General features: G+C 36.6%; 1 protein-coding gene across 8 annotated transcripts in view; it reads left to right on the top strand.

The window, feature by feature from the left end:
• Positions 1 to 24,048, top strand: part of DOCK4 (dedicator of cytokinesis 4) — a 541,157-nt gene that overhangs the window by 469,042 nt on the left and 48,067 nt on the right. For all 8 annotated transcript variants that reach the window (XM_060196434.1, XM_060196436.1, XM_060196435.1 and 5 more), the window contains 4 exons: positions 5,176 to 5,269; positions 12,750 to 12,898; positions 15,667 to 15,753; positions 18,898 to 19,002. In XM_060196434.1, coding sequence (XP_060052417.1) covers positions 5,176 to 5,269; positions 12,750 to 12,898; positions 15,667 to 15,753; positions 18,898 to 19,002 — 435 coding nt within the window. The remainder of the gene's footprint in view (positions 1 to 5,175; positions 5,270 to 12,749; positions 12,899 to 15,666; positions 15,754 to 18,897; positions 19,003 to 24,048) is intronic.

Below are 24,048 nucleotides of genomic sequence, written 5' to 3'. Positions count from 1 at the left end.
TCTTCTAGTCTAACTTTTTTTCCCACATAAATACAATGTTTTCTTTGCCATTAATCTACAATGTGTTTTTATCTGGATATTTCTTGGAATAATTTAGAAGTGTTTCCTTAAAAGTCATAGCAAACTTCCAGTTGAAATAAATTCCCCAAAAAATCTGAGAAAAGGGCAAAATACACCCATTCTACCCCCTGACAGGTCAAGTGGATACTGTACAATCTAAAAGTGAATGTTCTGGGCAGTGGTGCACCTGTTTAAGCTCACATAATACTGCACACAAGGATATGTGCAAGGACCCTCCTGGGAGCCTCAGTTCCACACCTACCGGGGGGATGCTTCTTGAGCAGTGAAACAAGTCTGCAGATTTTCTCTCTCCCTCTTCATCTCCTCTTCCTCTCTCAAATTCTGTCTGTCCTACTGAATGAAAAGGGGGAAAAATTAAAAAAAAAAAAAAAAAAAAAAAGCAGGGGCCAGGTGGTAGCACACTGGTTAAGCACATACATTATAAGTGCGCAAGGACTTGGGTTCAAGCCCCTGGTCCCCACCTTCAGAGAGAAAGCTTCACGAGTGGTGAAGCAGGGCTGCAATGACTCTCTGCCTCTCTCCCACTATATCTCCCCTCTCCTCTCAATTCCTTTCTGTCTCTAATAATAAATAAATAGAAGTTTAAAAAAAAAAAAAGGCCGCCAGAAGCAGTGCATTCGTAGTGCTAGCACCAAGCCCCAGTGACTGGAGGCAAAAATAAAATCAAACAAAATAAATTTTAAAAATAATAATGAAAATAATGCTCTTGGTTCCCTTGCCATATTTCTTGAACATCCTGCAGTCTTACTCTGATAGGAATAAGCATGAAGTATCCATAAAACAGGTATTTTCCCCTCAATTTTTGTTGACAGTTTCTGTGTTTATTATATTTATTATTCAATAAATATTATCGGTCTCTGCTTTTATGAACAAATGCCAGCTTTATAATTAACACATTAATTTTTTACTCTATCTCCTTTGCAATTAAACCTCCAACCGTGGTTGTTAATATTTGGGTTATAACTATAATGACCATATAAATTATTACCCAAGTAGAACGTGTTTCATATTAAATTAAATCTTATCTTAGGATAGTAAACTAAACCAGAACTGTCCTGGGAAAGGTAAAATTTTTATTAAACTGTCACATAGTTAACAAATAAATAAAATGATAGTATTGCCATAGATCAGAAGGATGAATATACTTTTAGACATTTACTCCTCATGTTTTACTATGGGTAAGTTAATGCTTTTGATAATTCTCCTTAATCAAATTTGAAATGCAGGAATGTGCTATTGCTTCCAGTACTAAATTTGTGAATACTATGGTTCTTCTCTCCATTTGCAGAATGGACCCCCATTCTAAGTACTTAAGTCAACATTTTTATTCTTACTCTGATCATTTGACTTTTTCACTTACTCTCCATTTGCCTGCGCCTTAAAATTCCATCCTTCCTCCCCCCAGATGATGTCTTATATGACCTCATTGGTTTCAATTTGTCCTGTTTTCTTTATTCTTCTCTCTTAAAATCTAGTCGTTTTTCCTCTCATGTGTTTTTCTTTTTACCTGTTTCCCTGATTTGTTTTCTCACTGCACTGTTCTTCAGTTCTGAATACACAACATATCTGCTGTACTACATCCTCCTCATTTTGAATTAATTGTTGCAGCTCTTGTGATAATAACACTGGAGCTTCCTCTATTAGGCCACATCTTGCTGCATCCTTTCTTTTATAATTTTTATCATTAGATTAAACTGTAACCTCCAGGACATCAGGCCAGATTCACTGTGACAGCCCATCTATTTCTCCTCTTTGCATACATTTCTTATCTTGGTCATAGTCATTGTCACTTTTTTTAAAAAATGCTCAAATAATTTCATTGGGTGGGGGGGATAATGATTTAAGAGAGAGTTGTTGCATGAATAAAGTGTCTTAACTCTCTGTGATAGGTGTTGCCACCAACTTAAATCCTCTTCCACCATAATGTACTGGGTCCCCAACACACTCCCAAGCTCATCCCGCTCTCCACACCTACTTTAGAGTCCTTGGTTATGTTGAAATGGACCACAGCTAGTCTAAGTTTTACCCTGTGGTTTTCCTTTCTTTGAGTCTTACATTTCATCTGTATGAGATCATTTGATACTCATCCTTCTTCTCCTGGCTCACCTCACTTAATGTAATGTTAAGGCACCTTCACTTTTAAATCAGTCTTTTGCCAATTTTTCTCCAAGATCAGGATCCTTGGCCTGAGGTTCTTCCACATCCTTTCTGACACATCAGTGTTCAGGGGGAAAATACCAACTGTTGTATAAGATTTATATCTTTTCAATTTGTCTCTTTAATCCTGGCTTTATCCCAACTCTTAACCAGAAAATATCATATAAAACCTCAAGAGAAAACTTGCATCTCTTTCCCAACAAATCTTCTTGTATTGTCCTCATTCTCTTTCAGAAGTACCTTCTATTTGAAGGTTAAAAAAAAAAAAAAAAACACTAGGGGCCGGGTGGTGGCACACCTGGTTGAGTGCACAGGTTACAATGCACAAGCCCCCGGTCTCCACCTGCAGGAGGAAAGCTTAACCGATGGTGAAGCAGTGTTGCAGGTGTCTCGCTGTCTCTCTATCACCCCATTCTCTCTCAATTTCTGGCTGTCTCTATTCAATAAATCAATAAAGATAACTTTAAAAATTAAAAGTTTCTTTCCTCAATTGATATATAACAGATCTTTACTTGGATAAAGGAATTAATACCATGCCTTAGATATGTTTACTCAGTCTCCCAATAAAAATAAACCAGAGTCTTAAAATGTGGCCCCGTCAGTATTCATTCAAGATAAAAAATTCACCCTGCTAGTTTTGAACTGACAAAAATAGTCCTTATAGAAAATGAAAATATTGTGAAAGTTATTCTAATTTCAAATTAGCACAAGAATATTTAGTACTAATGAACCAATTTTATAACTTTCAAGCTATTTTTTTCTGGCTCCTATAACATATGGAAAGTTCTTGATGTTTTTGATGTTTCCTTGCAGCAATATGTCTGTCTTCAGCTATTCCCTCTTAGAGATTTATTTTATTATTTTTTTGAAAGATATATTTCAGATTATCTTTAGCAGAGCTCTGGCTTTCTTTAAAAGACCAGAGTTAAACGGTTAAATTGGTGTTTTAAAAAAGCATAACCATTAACATGACTAAGAATAGAAAATATAATTATTGCTTTGTGTCACACACTTTCTCAGATGTATGTGATGTATGAGAGGTTCTCATCTGCTGACTGCTGAGATCATTTTTATTTATTCATCTTTTTAGGAGAGCTACTCATTTACAGAGTACTCACTTAATTTTTTCTCAGAGAAAATGGCCTTTTTCTTTTTAACCAAAGTTATTAAGGCAAATCATTCATTAATAGTGTAAACACTTGCTGTGGGATTGTTAGACGTGTGCTTATGGTACAAAAAATTACTAATTAAAATGATTTGAGTTATAAGAAGAAAGAAGGGAATAATATTATTTACTTAGCTTTTTAAAGATTGCCAACATCTACAAGAAGCAAAAAAAAAAAAAAAAAAGGAAACTACTGATATAAACTAGGGGAAAAAATGTAGTGTGTTCAACTAAAGTCAGTGTTGCAACTACAAGAGTCCTCTTGTTGAAGAATGAACACCTACTAGAATGTAGGTAGAAAATACATTTGACCAAAAATCAGCAAGCTTCAAGTTGATGTACTAGACAAGCAACCACATCTGTTAATTAGAGCTTATTATCAAAAACCCTAATCTAACCCAGTTGAAACTTTTTCAGAATTCATGGTCTTTTCACCCTTAGAAAAGCCCGTCAGTCCTTCTAGTCAGCAGGCTTAACCTATAACCACTATTCATTTTCTCTTTCTCCACATGCCAATTAACTTCTTCATTCAAAATTATAAAAGTAATGATGATAATAGCTTAGATGACTTAAATTGGCATTTCATAATGTACAATGACCATCTCACTGAAAGTGCCTCCATTGTAGTACAGAGCTGCACTTGCATTCATGAAACTGGGTATAATTATCAGCACTGTAAGCTCGAGAGAGAGGCTTTGGTTCTCTGCACCACTCATTAAGTAAATATATTTTCTTTTTTAAATTTCTTTATTGGAGGATTAATGGTTTATAGTCTACAATAAAATACAATAGTTAGTACTTGCATAACATTTCCCAGTTTTCCACATAATACAATCCCCACTAGATCCTCCTCTGCCATGTATTCCAGGACCTGAACCAACCCCCACCTCAGAGTCTTTTACTTTCATACAGTACACCAATTCCAGTCCAAGTTCTGCCTAGTGATAAAATATTTTCAATGAGCATGTCCCTATAAAAATAAAATTTTTGTAGTAAAAAAAATTGGAGTAAAATTTCTTGTTATGAATTTCATTGTAATTTGAACATAAATCGAAGATAGACTCTAGCGTAAGAAACTCAAAGTAAAATCTTAAAAATAAAGGCCATTTCATTTACAAGTTTTACATAATTTTTTCAGGGAAAAAGTTGTTGCTTCTTCTTATCTACATATGTCTTTGAAAGAATTTTTAGAGAAAAAGTCTGAAACTAAAATATGTTCTTTGCATGTCAATGATAAAAATTTAATAAGTATATTTGTATTAAATAGTTTAAATATATTTATTTGATAGGCTGCTTGTCCACTAATAAAAATAATAATTAAAAATGAAGGTGAATCAGCAGTAATGCATGCCAAGAGCAACCAGTATATACAATAGTCATTCTCTAATGTTTAACACAGTGATGTATAAAAAATATGTTACTGTTCAGATCCCAAAGCTTCTCACCACTTCTACCACTACCACCCTTTTTGGAGATATTTTCTTAGAACATGCTCACCCTTTTTAGGATATTTTCTTATTTCTGGAAAAAATACATGTGTGTGCGCGTGCGCGTGCGCGTGCGCGTGCGTGTATGTGTGTATGTTACTGGCCTCTTAAATTTTTAAGGACTTTCATATGAAAATAATAGTTTTAAAACCGGGTTTTATGTTGAAAAGAAATCCAGTTTTCTTAGCTCAAGGCATGAAACTTCAGCAGAGTACAATGAAGATACTAGAGCTAGATGGTTGAGGAACCATACATATTTGTACTCTTTTTCTTTCTTTTTTACAGAATTTCTATAAGACTGAACTGAACAAGGAAGAGATGTATATACGCTATATCCACAAACTTTATGATCTGCATCTCAAAGCACAAAATTTCACAGGTATTTCTGCCTTTTAGGGGAAGTGGGCTAGACCTGAAGTTTAGTTTTAGTTGGATTTATTTCTAAGTATTCCATTTTAAAGACTGACTTTTTTACTATATACTTTATTATATATGTACTATAGTTATGTATCACTTTAGGTGCTGCCTTTTAAAGTTGTAGTCTATCATGTCTGTTTCTCTCCATTATAAAGTTCTAAATTTTTCTCTCTGGTGTCACTTTTAAAGCCTTTGCATTCTGATCTTTTCTTTTGTACATGGGAACCTGGTACCTATGCAGAAATTTCTGTAGTATAGTTTGTATCACAGCATTCTTATGAGGTTGATTCTGGTCTATTTTATGCAGGTGCAGTTTGTGGACGGCCCCAGAATGTCATACACAAAAATTTAAAATCCTTTTCTCAGTCTCCCTTTTCTCTATTATCTTTTGCATTCTTCTCAACTCCCAGGGGTTGCTTTTTCTCAGTACTCTGGCTTAATCAAAATGAAAGTATTTGAAACCACACTTGATCCTGTTTATACTATGAAATAATCCCTATATTTTCACCTAGTGCCAAAGCAGTGGGGAAAAAAATATGAGTTGCAGACGCTGCTGGTTTTGCTGCCATTGTTATCCCATTAAAACTTTAGGGTTTCAACTGTATTATGTGTTTGGAATTAACCCGAAAAGTTAAAAGTATGCCTTCCATAGAATGTCTTCTTCCTGATACTTAGTCTAAAGGTGCTTTTCTTCTATCTTTTCGTGTCTATTCCCACTGGCAATTCCAGTAGACCGAAGTCTAAGACAGGAGATTCAAGAGGCAAAATATATGCATAATACATGTCTTGGTGTTATATGGTTATTCTTTGAGTATTTATTTTCTTTTTTATTATCTTTATTTATTTACTTATTGGATAGAGACAGCCAGAAATTAAGAGGGAAAGGGGAGGTGGGGGGAGACATAGAGACACCTGCAGCACTGCTTCACCACTTGCAAGGCTTTCTCCCTACAGGTGGGGGCCGGGGACTCAAACCCAGGTCCTTATGCATTGTAACATGTGCACTTAACTAGGTGTGCCACCACCCGGCCCCAGAGTATTTATTTTCTTATTGTGTCTTCTTTCTCTTATTTACTTCTCAGAGTCCTCCAGTAGTTTATGTTTTTTGTTTATGGTTTTTAATTGTAGTCATTGGGAAAGATAGGATGGTATGTGCTTATTACATCTTAACCAGATGAGAACACTTAAACTGCTAATCATGACCCATTCCTCAGCTTTTTGAAATGGTGCTTATGTTCCTTGAATTCAAGTACACCTCTAGCTACAATTCCATTATATTTATAATGTCACTGTTTACTCAGAATAGAGACCCTGATGCTGTCTTTGATATTCCTCTTCTTAACCTCCTTCCTTATTACATACATATATTCGTCCTCACTGGGACTTCAACCACACTGAGCTGACTTTTTCAGATAAAGAGAAACAGAGACAGGAAGACTAAGGGAAAGAGGAATAGACACCACAGAACTGAAGCTTCCATTACTATGATAAGAACCCTTTTAGAACCTAGGTTATAAGCATGAAAGAACAGGTACATTATCCAGGTGAATTATCTTGCCAGTCCTATTTCATTTATTTTTGTCTTCTACAAATTTCTTAAAACCAATTACTATTCCTTGTTCTCACTTTCACTGATTTGCTTAGGCCTTCCTCATTTCTCACCTGGATGTACCGTGTCTTCTCCAGTTATCCTTTAGAACAGAGATCAATTTACTATAATGTATAGGCCACCTGGCCCCTGATTTTTTTTAATTATTGTCTTTATTTATTTGATAAAGACAGCCAGAAATCGATAGGAAGGGGATTAGAGAGAGAGAGAGAAACAGAGACACCTGCAGCACTGCTTTACCACTCATGAAGCTTTTCTCCTGCAGGTGGGTACTGGGGGCTTGATAGCATAATAGTTATGCAAAGAGACTCTCATGCTTGAGGCTCCAGGGTCCCAGGTTCAATCCCCTATATCACCATTATCCAGAGCTAAGCAGTGCCCTAGTTTAAAAGAAAAAAAGAAAAATGCTTTGCTCTGCCTTTTCCCTCCTTTGGGAGTAGATATAGCATAATGGTTATGCAAAGAGACTCTCATGCTTGAGGCTCTGAAGTCCCTAGTTCAGTCTGCCGTACCACCATCAGCATTAAGATATAAAGCAGAACAAATTTTTTGATAGTCAGGAACTTAAAGGTAAGAAGATAGCAGATGAGATTCGGGGTCTTCATATTGGAAGAAGCTAGAAAGGAAGTCTATTTTAGGTTTATTCTAACACATTTAAGCATAAAACCTGTTGTAAAACTGTTATCTTCATATGAAAGTCCTTAAAAATTTAAGAGTCCAGTAATATATATATATCTACAAAACTGCTACTATGTCCCAAGAAAATATCTCAGAAAAGGGTTTTAGTGGTAGAAGAAATGAGAAGCATCGGGATCTGAACAACATATTTTTTATGCACCACTGTCTTAAAAATTATAGAGTAGTTATAGGATCTGCAAGTTGCTCCAAGAAAATACAGAAAATGAGGTCAAAAGAAAGGTGAATGCAATGTTACATGGGAAAAAGATGTATTTCTTAGGACTTCAAGGAATATAAAATTTACAAATTAAGTAAGCCAATTTAAAAAAGGATTTACCCATTTCCAAAATATAACCAGATATATTTGGACTATATATATATAATTATATTTTATTTATAAAGTGGAAGCACTGACAGAACCATAGGATAAGAGGGGTACAACTCCACACAATTCCCACCACCAGAACTCCATATCCCATCCCCTCCCCTAATAGCTTTCCTATTTTTTTAATCCCTCTAGGAGTATGGACCCAGGGCCATTATGGGGCGCCGTAGGTGGAAGGTCTGGCTTCTGTAATTGCTTCCCCGCTGAACATGGGTGTTGACAGGTCGATCCATACTCCCAGCCTGTCTCTCTCTTTCCCTAGTGGGGAAGGGCTCTGGGGAGCGGAGCTCCAGGACACATTGGTGGGGTTGTCTGTCCAGGGAAGTCTGGTTGTCATCATACTAGCATCTGGAACCTGGTGGTTGAAAAATATCCTCTTTTCTATTTCTTTTCCTATGAACTTTAAAATGATACAAGCCTATTATGTTGTTTACACAGATATAAAAATTAGGTTTACCATTTCTCCCAAAATTTCATCACTAACTACTTAAGATAAAGCTATTTAAACTCTCAGACAACATGATAATTTTTTTAAAAATCAAAGTCTAATTAAAATAATCAACGTATCTATATGAAGAGATACTGGAATTTCATTACTGATTAAGGAAGTAAATTACCAATATAAATGAAAAAATCTGCATCTAGGTATTAACGTGTAATAAATTATATTCACTAATGATGAATTTATCTTAATCCCACATTTCTAAGCAGTATTCTAATAACTAAGAAGAATAAGAAGGGGAGGGTTGTGGGTGGTGGGTGGTGGCAAACCTAGTTGAGAACACATGTTACAATGCACAAGGATCCAGATTTCAGAGAAAACTAGAAAACTTCAAAATATAGCATATATCTGATGATCTGACTAATATTATCTTTCTTGTTCCATCAGAAACAGCTTTCTATGGCAACCTACAACATAATGATTCCACTGTAATTCTTCATTTAATAGTTGACTGACTCCTGTCTGTCCATCTCATATATTCAATCCTTAAACGAGAAGAGTCAATTATTACCTTTGCAACAGAAGGTCACTTCTGTCCACACTGGATAGATTTCTAGTACCCGCTGCCACTGGATCAGGATGCATCTTGTTTTATTTAACAAAAGATTATAGGGACCAGTTGAGCACACATGTTACCATGCACAAAGACCCAAGTTCAGAGCCCAGGCCCAACTTCTAGGGGAATGTTTCACAAGTGGTGAAGCAGTGCTGTAGGTATCTCTCTTTCTCTCTATCTTCCCCTTCCCTCTTGATTTCTCTCTGTCCAATAAAAAAAAATAAATTTTAGGATGGTATCAGGCAATGTCAACTCTAAGTTCAGATATCTGTTTGTTTATTATTTTTTGCCAGCAGGATGTTCAGTGAGGCTCAGTGCCTGCCATCTCAACAGCCATTTCTTTGTTCCTTTTTTTCTTTTATTGTCATTATTTTTTATTTATTTATAAAATGGAAATATTGAAAGAACGTAGGATAAGAGAGGTACAATTCCACATAATTCCCATCACCAGAACTCTGTATCCCATCCCATCCCCTGATAGCTTTCCTATTCTTTTTTAAAATTTTTTAAAATATTTATTCCCTTTTGTTGCCCTTGTTGCTTAATTGCTGTAGTTATTATTATTGTTGTTGTTGTTGGATAGGACAGAAAAATGGAGAGAGGAGGGAAAATAGAGAGGGGGAGAGAAGGATAGACACCTGCAGACCTGCTTCACCACCTGTGAAGCGATGCCCCTGCAGGTGGGGAGCTGGGGGCTCGAACCAGGATCCTTATGCCAGTCCTTGAGCTTTGCACCATGTGCGCTTAACCCACCGAGCTACTGCCCAACTCCCTTGGCTTTCCTATTCTTTATCCCTCTGGGAATGTGGACCCAGGATCATTATGGGGTGCAGAATGTGGGAGGTCTGGCTTCTGTAATTGCTTCCCCTCTGAACATGGGCATTGACAGGTCAGTCCATACTCCTAGCTCTTTCTTTCTTTTATGTATGATTAACAGTGGGTCAAAATGTTGTAGGGTTACAGGGTATAGTTCCATACTGCAACCACCACCAAAATTCTGTGCCCCCAACCTCCCAACACTGACACCCCTATCTTACAAAGTCTTAGAGGCTATTTACTTCTTTTGTTGTTGTTGTTGTTCAAGTTCACATGTTTCAGTTCTTTAGAGTCTACATAAGAGTGAAACCAACTAGTAGTTGTCTTTCATCTCTTATTTCACTAAGAATAATCACTTTCAGTTCTATCCGTTTTGCCCCAAAAAGCACAATATCATCTTACTTCATTGTAGATAGTATTTCATGAAATATATATACTCTAACTTATTTATCCAGACATCTGTTGATAGACATTTATTGGCAGCCCTTTTTTCTTTCCTCCTTTCTTTGTTTATGTTTGATAGAGGGTGAAATACATAGGGAAGGGGAGACACCCAGAGCACTGATTCACTACTTGTAAAGCTTATTTGCTGCAGGTGTGGATGGGGATAGAGAACCTCGATCCTTGAACATGGTGATACCTGCCCCTGAGCCTGATGATTCTGAGTAGATATAGGAGTGGGTTCCATCTTTCTTTATTTTTGTAAGTGGAGAGATTTGCACAATCATGCACAACTTTCTCTGTTCCTTTAGAAGACCTAAATTCATCCTGTTAATGATTGAGAGACAGTGACTGGTTTTAATCAATGGAAAATTATGATTAGTAGTATATAACTACTAATATAGTAGTGTATGTAGTATCATACTTGTTGGCGGGTGGGTGATGAAAGTTACTGTAACAATTACTGAAGCCAGGAGATTGAACTACCTATAGATCATTAAAGAACAAAGGGTCAGAGCCTGTGTTTCACAAGACTTCTCTTAAAAAGCAAAAAGAATTGATAGGAGCACTAATTATCACAGTTATATTTTTATATGTTGAGATGGATAAATTATAGTACTGGATTCTAACATGTTACTTTAGACCTAGCTTTATGTGCAATTACTGATAAGACAATTAATGATAAGAAAGAATCACTATAAATTGATACTATGTCATAAGCTGTATTGTCTTTTGAGAGGCCTATAGGGATGGTAGCTAAATAGATTAATAACAGATTGTCTACTAAATTCAATTTAGTAAATGAACTGCCCATTATGATGTTAGAAAGGGACATTACTATAGTCTTTTATTAATGACAATGAATTCTGTCTCCTATTTGTGATCTATTTGGCCATATTTATGGTTCAGAAAAAGAAAATATTTGCAGAATGATAAGTAATAAGTACACAACCTGTCTACAAACTGCTTAAAGGTCATTTCCATGTGTATATACATGAAAATCAGTATTTACATGCATCCCTAAGAAACCTCAACTATACCAAACATGTAATAACTTCAGTAACCATTATTAAAGATTTGTGGATTCAGCCAAGGGGGTTCTATCACATAGCTTACAACAGTTGATTATTCCCTTCTCTCTCTCTCTCTCTCTCTCTCTTTCTCAATCTCTCTCTCTCTCTCTCTTTCTCTCCTTCTCTCTCTTTCTCTCCTGATTCAATATTTTACCCTTTCTTTTTTTATTACTTTTATTAGGATTCAATTGTACGATAAAAGGGGTACAAGTCCACACAATTTCCCTCATCAGAGTTCCCTTCCAGAGGGATTCTATTCTTTATCCCTCTGGGAGCATGGACCCAGGATCATTATGGGGTGCAGTAGGGAGAGGTCTGGCTTCTGTAATTACTTCTCTGCTGGACATGGGCATTGGCAGGTCAATCCATATCCCCAGGCTGTTTCTATCTGTCCCTAGTCGGGTAAGGCTCTGGAGAAGTAGGGTTCCAGGGCTCATTGGTGAGGATGTCTGCCCAGGGAAGTCAGGTGCATCACGGTAGCATCTGCAACTTGGTGGCTGAAAAACATTAAAATATAAAGCAGATAAAATTGTTTAATAATCAGGAACCTGAAGGTAAGAATACAGCAGATGAGATTTGGGGTCTTCATGCTGGAAGAATCTAGGAAGTCTATTTTAGGTATATTCTGAAGGACCCATGACTTTACTAATATTTGCCCAATAGCTAAAATTATTGTCTGGGAAGTTGGTGTCAGAGTTGGAAATAGGATTAGAAAGCTGGAACAGGGCAGAAAATATCTACCAAACATGGGAAAACTATATAAATACCTTTAACTGTAGACCCAATCGATCTGACATAGAGCTCATGTATATCCATCCATACTTTACTTTGCCCTTTCTAATCCCTCAGATGCTGTTTTTTCTCTGTACTCAGTACCTCTGTGGTCTCTTATAGCTCTCCTAAATTCTGCTTGTGTCCTGACACCTCCAGTGTAAAATGTTTCAATAACTTACCTAGAGCAATTTAGCTACCACTGTTGTTTGTTTCTTAAGCATGCCCTTTGGAAGATACCCATAGACCTAGCCCAAGAGATTTAACTGCACACTTCCTGTATACAAAGGTATCTCTCCCTAGTATCTTTGAGCCAGTAACAAGATATTCTAAACATTTTTATTATACCCATTGCATATAGGCATCATGGAAGACATTGAGAGAAACATAGAAAGCCAACAGACTAAATAAAAAACTATTAATTCCCTGACCTAGAAAAAAATGTCATTCAGTCACCTGCCATTGGCATGTATTTCTGGACATTTTTCTTTAATAATATCATGGAAAATCATAGAAAAATCATAGTTTCTCTGATTTACCCAAATCCAAACTCTTGAGGGGAAGTTCTTTGGGGTCCTGTCTCAATCACTGCCTTCCTGCTGGTCTTTCAGAGGCTGCATATACTCTCCTTTTATATGATGAGCTGCTGGAATGGTCCGATCGTCCTCTCCGGGAGTTCCTGACTTACCCCATGCAAACAGAATGGCAGCGCAAGGAGCATCTGCACCTCGCCATCATCCAGAACTTTGACAGAGGCAAAGTAAGTAGCTCTGCTCACTCATAGCCTTTCTGAGATGATTATGTCAGTGTCACAGTTCCTTTTTTCTTTTGTTTCCAGTTCATTGATGCCTATCTCTTCAGCTGAGACTCTCAATGCTAGTATGCATTGAAAGCACTCAGGACTTTGAAATGCATATTTCTAGGTTCACTTCCTAGGCATACTGATTCTATAGGTCTAGCATGGGGTCACAAAATTCTGTGATGCTAAAATGAACTCCAGAAGGTCCCAGTATGTATAAAACCTTGAGAAACACTGATGTGGAGTTTTTGATACCCATGAGTTTTAGTCTCTAGAACACCATTATCGTTATCCGCTTAATGTGCCTTCTGCACCATTTCACTTTTTAAAAGATAACTAGAGAGGTGCTGAGTACAGAAGGAAAATAAATTGCATCTGAAAGATTAGAAAGGTTTAAAAATTTTGTGGCATCCCATTGCAAGAGGGTATTGAAAAGTTGAGCTAATAGTTCAGGTGGTCTGAACATTCAGATGTATCTTCCATATTTCCAAGGTTAAACAGAAAAGTAGAATATTGTCAATGGCTGCCATTGTTTTTAATATTTTTTCAGGTCTTATTTATTTCAACAAGGGAGACTATAAATACCACGGCACTGCTCAGCTCTGGTTTAGAGTAGGGTAAGTGTGCAATTCTTGTGCACTATTGATACATATTTCCTTGGCCCTGTTATACTTCTACAAAACATACTAATAAGAAAATCACTTCATTCCTATCCTCTTTTATTAGTTTATTTAAAAATATAGATGTAGTGCCCACCCCCAGAGCTCTAGATCCAACCCCCTCCATTAATAGCTTCCCTGTTCTTTATCCCTCTGGGAGTATGGACCCAGGATCATTGTAGGGTCTGGCTTCTGTCGTTGCTTCCCCGCTGAACATGGGCATTGGCAGGTCGATCCATACTCTCAGTCTGTCTTCCTCTTTCTGTAGTGGGACAGGGATCTGAGAAGGCAGGGCTCCAGAACATATTGGTGGGGTCATCTGCCCAGGAAAGTCAGGTTGGCATCATGGTATCATCTGGAACCTGGTGGCTGAAAAAAGAGTTAAGATATACAGCAGAACAAATCGTTGACTGATCATTGAACCTAAAGGCAAGAATATTGCAGATGAAGATTGAGGGTCTCCATTTGGAAAAAAGCTAGTAGGTCTACTTTAGGTATATTCCAAGGGGTCCATGACTTTACTAGTTTTGACATCTGATAGGTCTTTCTACTTGCTTGCTTCATTTATCAACTTACTGCAAAATATTGTGAACTTTTGCTTTAAGGTATATATTTTCCTCTAACTTATGGATACATGTACATATGCCCTATCTCATGGCTTCTGGTCTATATCTAGGTTTTGAGGTTTTGTTAAGAAGTGCACCATCTGAAATGGAATCAGAGTTCTATGAGCAAGGAAAGGTCTCACCAGAGTAGTGAAGCTGAAGGTTTGATATTCCATACCTGAAGTCTCTGTACACAGTCCGAAGTGAAGCAAGCTGAGTGAAGTATGGTACTGGTTTTACTGATTAAGTTGAGATCACCAGATACACTATCAGTTGGTATGCTTGAGAGAAGCATGCAGGAAATTGAACCCCAATGGAGAAGTTACAGAAACTGGGAGATGTATGGGCTTTATAGAGAAAAGGGAAAGTTCCTGCTGTCTTAGGGTTTAAGCAGGTAATAGATAGTTATTGCTGTAACCAGTTTTTTGGTAATTGTGTTAACTTTGAAAATCCCATTGTTAGGATTTGCTGTATCATATAAGACCTCACCATAATTTATGTCTTTTTATGCTATTTATGTATAGCTGTATCTTATAAAGTAACTCCACCAGTTGCTTCTGTTCTCTCTGGTCTAAGCTTTTAGGAGACTTAATATTTCAAAGAACAAGTCATTATTAGAAATGTTTTAACACTTTGCGCCCACTGTTAAAATTCAATATGATTACCAATTTGAAGTCTTAAGTGCTTAGATTAAAGGAACATATACTTAGCCTATGGTCTATGCATCAAAAAGTTTGAGACATTTAATCCATTTTCCCCTCTCATATTAATTAACTATTATTTGTGAGACTGTAAGTTAATAGGAGTGTATATTAACACCATTCCACCACCAAAGGTCTGTGTCCCTCCCCCCGAGGTTAAATATTTATTGTAATATGTTCAAGCTCATTTATGCCTGTGATTACTTTAATAATAGTAGCTATGACAAAGATTGTATAGTTCACAAAACCTAAAATGTTTACTGTCTGGTGCATTGCAGAAAAGTTCAATAACACCTTTGTTTAATCAAAGTACTTTTGCATTTATGCTAAGAATAACTAGATGGATTGATGCTCAAAATTTACAAGTGCATTTGAGCCAAACTAGGATTTCTGAGTGCCAGTTGTGCATAATTGGACCTTACAGGTCATTCTCCCTTTAGCACAGAGGGCCTGTTTACCAATCTACATGCCATTCTACGACTGTAGTTATTTGAAGATAATGATTCTGAAATGAAGATGTTTATAGCCATATGTTAATTGCTGTTATATTAGACTATCATTTTCACCTTCCTGCAGATTTGTAATAATTTACATGATAATTTCATGCTACTGTCATGCTTAAAATTGCAGAAGTACTATTAAAGGTAGGTTATGAAAATAAGGAGTGAGCCTTAATGATCAGGAAATAATCACATCTTGGCCTCTGGCTAGAAGTAGGTAAATGTTTGGGGCTTGTTATCTTTCTATCATTTTTCTGTCCACAGTGTTGGGAGAATGGCATCATCTTGTGCCGGAAGATTGCAGAGCAGTATGAGAGCTATTATGACTACAGAAACCTGAGCAAGATGAGGGTAAGGTACCAAGATTCATCCTAATCAGAGTATGATATCCTTTTTGATTAGCTTTCTAGTTTGGTTTTATGAAATTATTAATGTTGTAAACATCTTAATATGACTTGTAGAAATATTTTTTAAAAAAATAAGTCTTCCTTCTAAAGGATACTAAAGCTCTTAATTCAGAAAAATAGTAAATTGATCTGTGTGATACTTTTGGTTAATATACAAAAATGTAAACCCTTAATGTGTTCTAAACACCACATCTGAAATACACAATTCTAATTCTTGGTTAATATGTTTTTACTTTAGAAAATCTCCATATTGTTTAAAGAAATATATATAACATGTGTTTTTATTACACACACATATATTTTTTTCTATAAAAGAATACCATTCTTAGTCCTATAGTCTTCTCAGAAACATAGAGAATTAGAAAATCGATAAGTGGCCCAATTTTAAATATTCTGACACCAATTTGATATTTTCCAATCTGTTCAGTTTCAAAAAAAATGTTTTTATTTCTAAAATTGAACCAAAATTTCAGTCCTTGAGAGCTTAAGAAGTTTAATATTTTGTGTCCCTGAAACAAATATTTTATATGTTCCTTTCTTTCAGCTTTATATTGGTCTGTCTTGCCCTCTAAGACCTTGTTCAATACAGTCATCAACCCTTTGTGTCTTGTAATATTCAAGGCCTCTGGGTTTTCCAAAATAGTATCATTATTTTTTATATTTGTTTTGTTTCATTTTGTTTTGTTTTACCAAAGCACTGTTCAGCTCACGCTTAAGGTGCTAAAGGGAACCGAACCTGGGACTTGGAAGCAAAGGCATGACTGTCTTTTTGCATAGCCATTATGCTGTCTTTCCACACCCAGTTTTTATACATTTTAAAAGGTTGTGGTGTTTTCTTTAAATTCTGAGGTAGCAATTTATGAGATGATATTATAACCTTAGCAGCTCATAAAATTTCTTACACCACAAGAAACTTATTCAGGTGGCAGTAACTGAGCCTGTACTTTTTGTATTTCATGTCAGCAGTTCATCGATATTTCTCCTAACATGGAAACCAAAGAGAAAAAAAAATACCTTGTTTTTACTTCAGTCCATCATGCTGACTCTGGCAGACACTACAGTTTTATATAAAAAAACATTGCTGTGCTTCTCTTGGCATCCTGTTCCTGAAACAGAAGCAAGGTTACACTGTTTACCCGTGAGAGCCCTTGGGTGCCATAGTCACTAAGATGTTTATAAACCCCAAACATTTCACTTTATGCCAACTGCTCTTCAGGGTGCTGTTACTGGGAGCAGGGCGGGGGGGGGGGGGCATTTTCAAGTGCAATATTGGTCTTTCTCTGGAAACCCTGGGGATGATAATACAATGAATGATAACCATAAGCATTGTGTGCTTCATAGTTCTAACACTATCAAAGACATACATAAGAGCTTTCAACCCAGACAGCACATTGCACTATTGGCATCCTTTGGTTTGGTTTATAGTTTAGCCTTGCTACCTTTGAAAGGGTGCACTTTCTCCCATCCAAGTACTAACCAGTTCTGAACCTGCTCATCTTCTGAGATCAGATGAGATTGATCATATTCAGAATTGAGATAGTCATAGACAAGGTTGATTTACCATGTCCAAAATAAAAGCAAATTCATAGCTGAGTACATTGGCATTAGACTTCTTCAGAATGGGGTTGCATGATATTTTTTGCCTTTTTAATTTTTTTAGTATATTTATTTATGAAAAGGAAACATTGACAAAACCATAGGATAAGAGGGTTACAACGCCACAGAATTCCCACCACCAGAACTATGTATCCCATCCCCTTCCTTGATAGCTTTCCTATTCTTTAACCCTTTGGAAGTATGGACCCAGGGCCATCATGGGGCACCGTAGGTGGAAGGTCTGGCTTCTGTAATTGCTTCCCCACTGAACATGGGCATTGACAGGTCGATCCATACTGCCAGCCTGCCTCTCTATTTCCCTAGTGGGGAAGGGTTCTGGGGAAGCCGAGCTCCAAGACACATTGGTGGGGTTGTCTGTCCAGAGAAGTCTGGTTGGCATCATGCTAGCATCTGGAACCTAGTGGCTGAAAAGAGAGCATACAAAGCCAAACAAATTGTTGACTAATCATGAACTTAAAGGCTGGAATAGTGCAGATGAAGAGGGGGGGGGGGGTCTCTCCATTTTGTAGATAACTAGTAGGCATATTTTAGTTATATTCCATTATATTCCAAAGGGTCTGTGGCTATACTAGTTTCTTTCTTTCTTTCTTTCTTTCTTTCTCCCTTCCTTTTTTTTTTTCTGCTGAGCCTGAAATCTGATATACAGGTGGATCCAAGTTATTGTCTGGGGAGATGATGTCATGGCTAGAAAAAGGACCAGAGAGCTGGATCAGGGAAGAGAGTAGCTCCCAAATATGGGAAAGGTGTATACATATTTTTTACTGTAAACCCCATAATTTGATGTGATCTGGGGCCCGTATTCAGCTTAGGAGCCTTTGTAACCTCTGCATCCCTGTATGTCTGAGCTCACATTCTGTGGTCATGAGTAGGAGCATGATACTTTTTTATCTAAATGTGAAATAAATGTTTTCTCAATAAACTATATGCACAAAAAGTCATTTTCTATGGTGACAGGATGTAATATTTCACTTGATCTACTAAAGCAGGGGCCAGCAAACTCAGCTTTGTATGACCCACAGAGTTGAGGAGTTCTAACAGAGACCATCTGGCTTACAAATCATAAAAATATTTAGTCTGACCATTTACAGGATATATGTACTGATCCTTGCCTTAAAGGACAGTCACACTTCCTTTTTTGCTAACTGAATTAATTGAAATTTTCCTTTATGTAAAGAAGCATTATCTTTGGGGCAAAGTGGTGGCACACCCAGTTGAGCATACATGTTACAATGTGCAAGGACATGGCTTCAAGCCCCCATGTCCCACCTGTAAGGGGAAAACTTTGTGAGTGGTGAAGCAGTTCTGCAGGTGTCTCTCTCTTTCTCCCTCTCTATCTCCCCCTTCTGTCTCAACTTCTGGCTGTCTCTATCCAATAAATAAAGTTAATAAAATACTTTTTTAAAAAAGAAGCATTATTTGTATAAATGAGTAAAGCAGAAAGATGTTTGTAATTATTCCTATATTTTCTTAGATGATGGAAGCTTCTTTGTATGATAAAATCATGGACCAGCAACGCCTCGAGCCAGAATTCTTCAGAGTTGGATTTTATGGGAAAAAATTTCCATTTTTCTTAAGGGTAAGTAACACACTACTTTGTTTTAATACAGTGAGTGTAGATACCCAATGAAGGAAATTAAGATATTAATAGCATATTGGTTTTTTAAGAAGGTTATAGCATTATAAATTGTTTTGTTTTGTTTTGTTTTTATTTAAGAAAGGAGACATGAACAAAACCATAGGATAGAAGGGGTACAACTCCACACAATTCCCACCACCCAATCTCCATATCCCATCCCCTCCCCTGATAGCTTTCCCATTCTCTATCCCTCTGGGAGTATGGACCCAGGGTCATTGTGAGTTGCTGAAGGTGGAAGTTCTGGCTTATGTAATTGCTTCCCCGCTGAACATGGATGTTGACTGGTCGATCCATACTCCCAATCTGCCTCTCTCTTTCCCTAGTAGGGTGGGTCTCTGGGGAAGCAGAGCTCCAGGACACATTGGTGGGGTCTTCAGTCCAGGAAAGCCTGACCGGCATCCTGATGGCATCTGGAACCTGGTGGCTGAAAAGAGAGTTAACATACAAAGCCAAACAAATTGTTGAGCAATCATGGACCTAAATGTTGGAATAGTGGAGAGGAAATGTTGGGGGGTACTCACTGCAAACTCTAGTGTACTTCTGCTTTCAAGTATATATTTTGCACTAGTTTATGGATACATGTGAACATATGCTCTATCTCACGGAACCTGGTCTATATCTAGGTTTGGGGACTTTGTTAGGAAGTGATCCACCTGGGATGGAATTAGAGAATATTCTGAAAGGAAAGGTCTCACCTGAGTAATGAAGCTGAAGGGTTGTCATTCCACACCTGAAGTCTCTGGACACAGTCTGAAGTGAAGCATGTTGAGGTGGCAGTTGTTGCGTTGATTAGACTGTGATCGGCAGATGCAATATTATTTGATATGGATTGGGAGAGGCATGAGGGAAAGTGGGCCCTATCCTAAGGTTCCAGGACTGGGGGAAATATAGGCTTTATAGTGGAAATGTGAGGTTCCTGCTGTCTTAGGGTTCAAAAAGACAATGGATAGTTACTGTTATCATCACCTTATTTGGTAATTGGGTTAACTTTGAAAAGTCCCTTTGTTAGAGTTTGTTGTATAATACCCAACATCTTGTATATAGCTGTGCCACCGGTTGCTTCTGATCTACTTGGTCTAGGCTTTTGAGAGAGTCCGTATATCAAAGACACAGCCTATATATTAAAACAACTCAGTCTGTGTTTTAAAAACTTCGAGACATACAATCAATTTTCCCCCTCTCATATTAATTAACTAGTGATTTATATGACTACACTTTAATAGGAGTGTACATAAACATCATTCCCACCACCAAAAGACTGTGTCCCATCCCAACCCCCCACCTCCCACCCCCACCCACCAGCTGGCCCAGGAAGCTGCATGTCTACCCTCACCCTCACCACAGGGTTTTTACTTTGGTGCCCTACTTTCAATTTAGTCAGATCCTGCTTTTAGTTTCCCTTTCAGATCTTCTTTCTCAACTTCTGTTGATGATTGGGATCATCCCATACTCATCTTTATCTTTCTGACTTAGCTCACGTAACATTATAAATTTTTTAACTGTTTAATTTGTAGATACCGTATTATATGGTGTTTGAATAATTCCCCAAGGTATCAAAAATCAGTCTTTTCATTCTTTCTAAATCCCTGTGTTCTATATATTTTGCCTATAATCTCACCATTTCAGGTGTTTCTCTTCTGTGGTTGATACTCAGTATACTATTTATTCTATTTAGCCTGCAATTTTCATAATGTTAGCACTTAAGAAAAAACAGGGCATTGAAGGACTAAAAGTTGCAGATTGCATAAAACATTGCTGTTCCACATCACATTAAAAAGTCCAGAATCATGTGAAGACTGGTTTGGTTTGATTGTTGACTTTATAGAAAAGTAAATGTCGTTCAGCAAAATGATCCAACTTATTGCTAGTATATACTATACAAAGGGAAAAAAATTCTAAATTGTTTAAGGTATGTGCTTGATAATAAAGTATTTGACTCTATTCTTAACTTGTTCTACATTGTGTCATAGTTTCTGAACACTTCAATTTATAACATCTCACTTACATAAAAACATTGGTTAGAGAGGATGTAGCTCCCCAAGCAACAACGACAACAAAAATGTCTGGGATGGCCTATAAAGTTTAATGAATTTATTATAAATTTTAAACCTCAACCTACAAATATCTTTATGTTGCTCTAAATTTTACTTCAACTGACAGCGCATTTAAATAGATATTTAACAGGGGCACTCAAAGGGCACTTAAAAGAAATGTTTTACTTTATTTTTTAATAACCATAACTTAATTGCCACTTATAAATGAAGCTTTATTGATATTATAAATATGATAGCAAATAAATAAAAATAAAATTATAAATAAGTATGTATTGATTTAAATGATTAATTTGCATATACTCAAATATACTTATAGAAAAAATATTCATTTTAGTTTATCTAAATGACTGTGGTACATAGACATAAGTAAATATCTCCTTTAATTAAAAAAAAATACTCTTTTAGCATAACCATTAAACTATCTCCCTCACCCTATGTTAGCTAATTAGAAAGTGATCAGAATAATTAGTCCTGGTTAAATATATATATATATATATATATATATATGTGTGTGTATATATATATATATCAACATGATGTTATAATTGTCGTAAAACTGACTCTGCAAATGAATCTGCTAAAAGACAGCAGAAAGCCTGATTCTAAATCAAAACCAATGGGAAATTCAGAACACTTTCTTAATTTGGAACACTAAGTTCTTAAAAGTGGACATTCTGTCATTAGCAACCCTCAGTGGAGTGCCCATAGCCCATGTTTTCCAAGTGCAGTGAGTGGTGTTCGGGAGTTGGGAGTGGCATGGAGACTAGGAAACCCCTCAGGGGATTATAAACATCACTCTGCTATAGCAGAGCTACTTCCTCTGTTGACTCAAAATCATGCAGAGAAAAAGATTATATGTTCTCGCATTAAGTTAAAGGTTAGTTGATTCATTATGCACAATATATAGTGTCGGGGGTGGGTGGTGGCACACCAGGTTAAATGCACATAGTTCAAAGCAGAAGGACCCACATAAGGATCCCGGTTCTAGCCCCCTGCAGGGGGGTCACTTCACAAGCGGTGAAGCAGATCTGCAGATGTCTGTCTGTCTCTCTGTCTCTCCCCTCTCAATTTCTGTATTTTCCAAAAAATCAGGTTAAAAAGTGGCTGCCAGGAGCAGTGAATTCGTATTTCAGGGACTGAGCCCCAGAGATAACCCAGGAGGCAAATATATATATAGTGTTTAGATACCATCATAATTTTATATGGTCAAAACCTTGTTATTTATTTATTTTGTTTAATTAGAAGAAAAAAAGTGAACATTTAGGTTAAAAATGATTATGTTAGGTTAAGGGTATGGATCGACCTGTCAACACCCATATTAAGTGGAGAAGCAATTACAAAAGCAGGAACTCCCACCTTCTGCACCCCAAAAAGGATTCTGGTCCATACTCCCAGAGGGGTAAATGATAGAGGAAGTAAACCAGAGGGTTCTGTACACCCATTCTACCTGGACCCGAAGTGCTTGTCATCAGGAATCTTGTTTTTATACCATCAGTGAAAGGGAAACAAGTCTAAATAAACAACAGAGGAAGCCAGACACTTTATCTCTTATCTGAGAGAGAAGAGGGGGAAAAGGAGACACCTGGAAGTAGTGATATGTACAGTAACTTAGACAAGAAGTTAGAAAGGAAGTTTAAGGGTGACACAGAAAGGAAGTGAAAGCAGGAGCATTGAAAAATGGATAAATATAGATAGATTAGATAGGTAGATTAGATAGATAGATAGATAGATAGATAGATATGGATATGGATATATAGTTACAGAATCAACCCCGTATCAGTGACGTTGGGAAAACTAGTTTCCAGTGGAGGGAATGGGGACACAGAACTTTGGTGGTAAGAACCATATGTAATTATGCACCTATTATCTTGCAATTTTGTAAATCAATATTAAATCACTAATAAAAATTATGTTACTGTGTTTAATACATTAGATATATTTATTTTTTTGTTTTTTATATAAAATTAGACATACAATATAATTGTTAATATTTTTACGGAGGGAGGGGTCCTCAAAAGTTTTATTGTAGTTCTAATCCAACTCTTTGAATTCAGCTAGCAATTGGATATGAGGTACTCTAAATACATAGTATATGCAATCAAGGCTAATTAAACTTTATGTTAATTAAATTTAGTTAATTTTAACCATAATTTAAAAGTCATTATTTTAAAGGAGACTTGGCAACTTAGAAAATTTCATCATATAGAGCCAGTTAGGCATGTAGTGGTAGTATACTAGATTTCCATACCAGAATCCCAAGAGAGACCAGTTTCAGTCCCTGGTATCCCATATGCCAGAGCTCAGCATTCTGCAAGCTTTCTCCTGCTTTCTCTCATAAAAAAATATCTCAAAAAATTGCATCACTTATCAAATAAATTTTGTTAGAATATCAATTAGAGTAAATCTCTAGATCACACATCTTTTAAATGGATATAAATGATGTGCTCTCTAAAATGAAAGAGAAGGATTACCCTCTATTGGTTTCTGTAGGGCACTGCACCCTTTAGAATCATGGGGCTAGAAATTTCAGTAGGAAATTAGATTCTAGTCTACTTTTTAAAAACAACAAAATATCAACATTAAATATTTCCTTTCATTGTTTAAACAACTAAAGGTGACTTTTTAAAATTATTTTCTGTATTATCATTTATTTGATTTTTCATTGCTGGGATGGGCACCAGAGCACTGCTCAGCTGTGGCTTATAGTGATGCTGGGGATTGAACTTGGGACCTCAGGACCGCAGGCATGAAAGTCTTTTACATATCCATTATGCTTTCTCCCCAGCCCACATCTGAAGATGATTTTTAAATTTAACACATATATACTTGTTTATTCATTTACTTATTTACCTTATCTGCAGAGCTACACTGGCCCAACCAAATTTTTTTTTTCAGATAGAGATGGGGAAAAAGAAATAAACACTACACCAAA

Source organism: Erinaceus europaeus, chromosome 8, assembly GCF_950295315.1.
Source record: "Erinaceus europaeus chromosome 8, mEriEur2.1, whole genome shotgun sequence".
Lineage (NCBI taxonomy): Eukaryota > Metazoa > Chordata > Mammalia > Eulipotyphla > Erinaceidae > Erinaceus > Erinaceus europaeus.
This window is presented reverse-complemented; position numbering and strand designations above follow the sequence as displayed.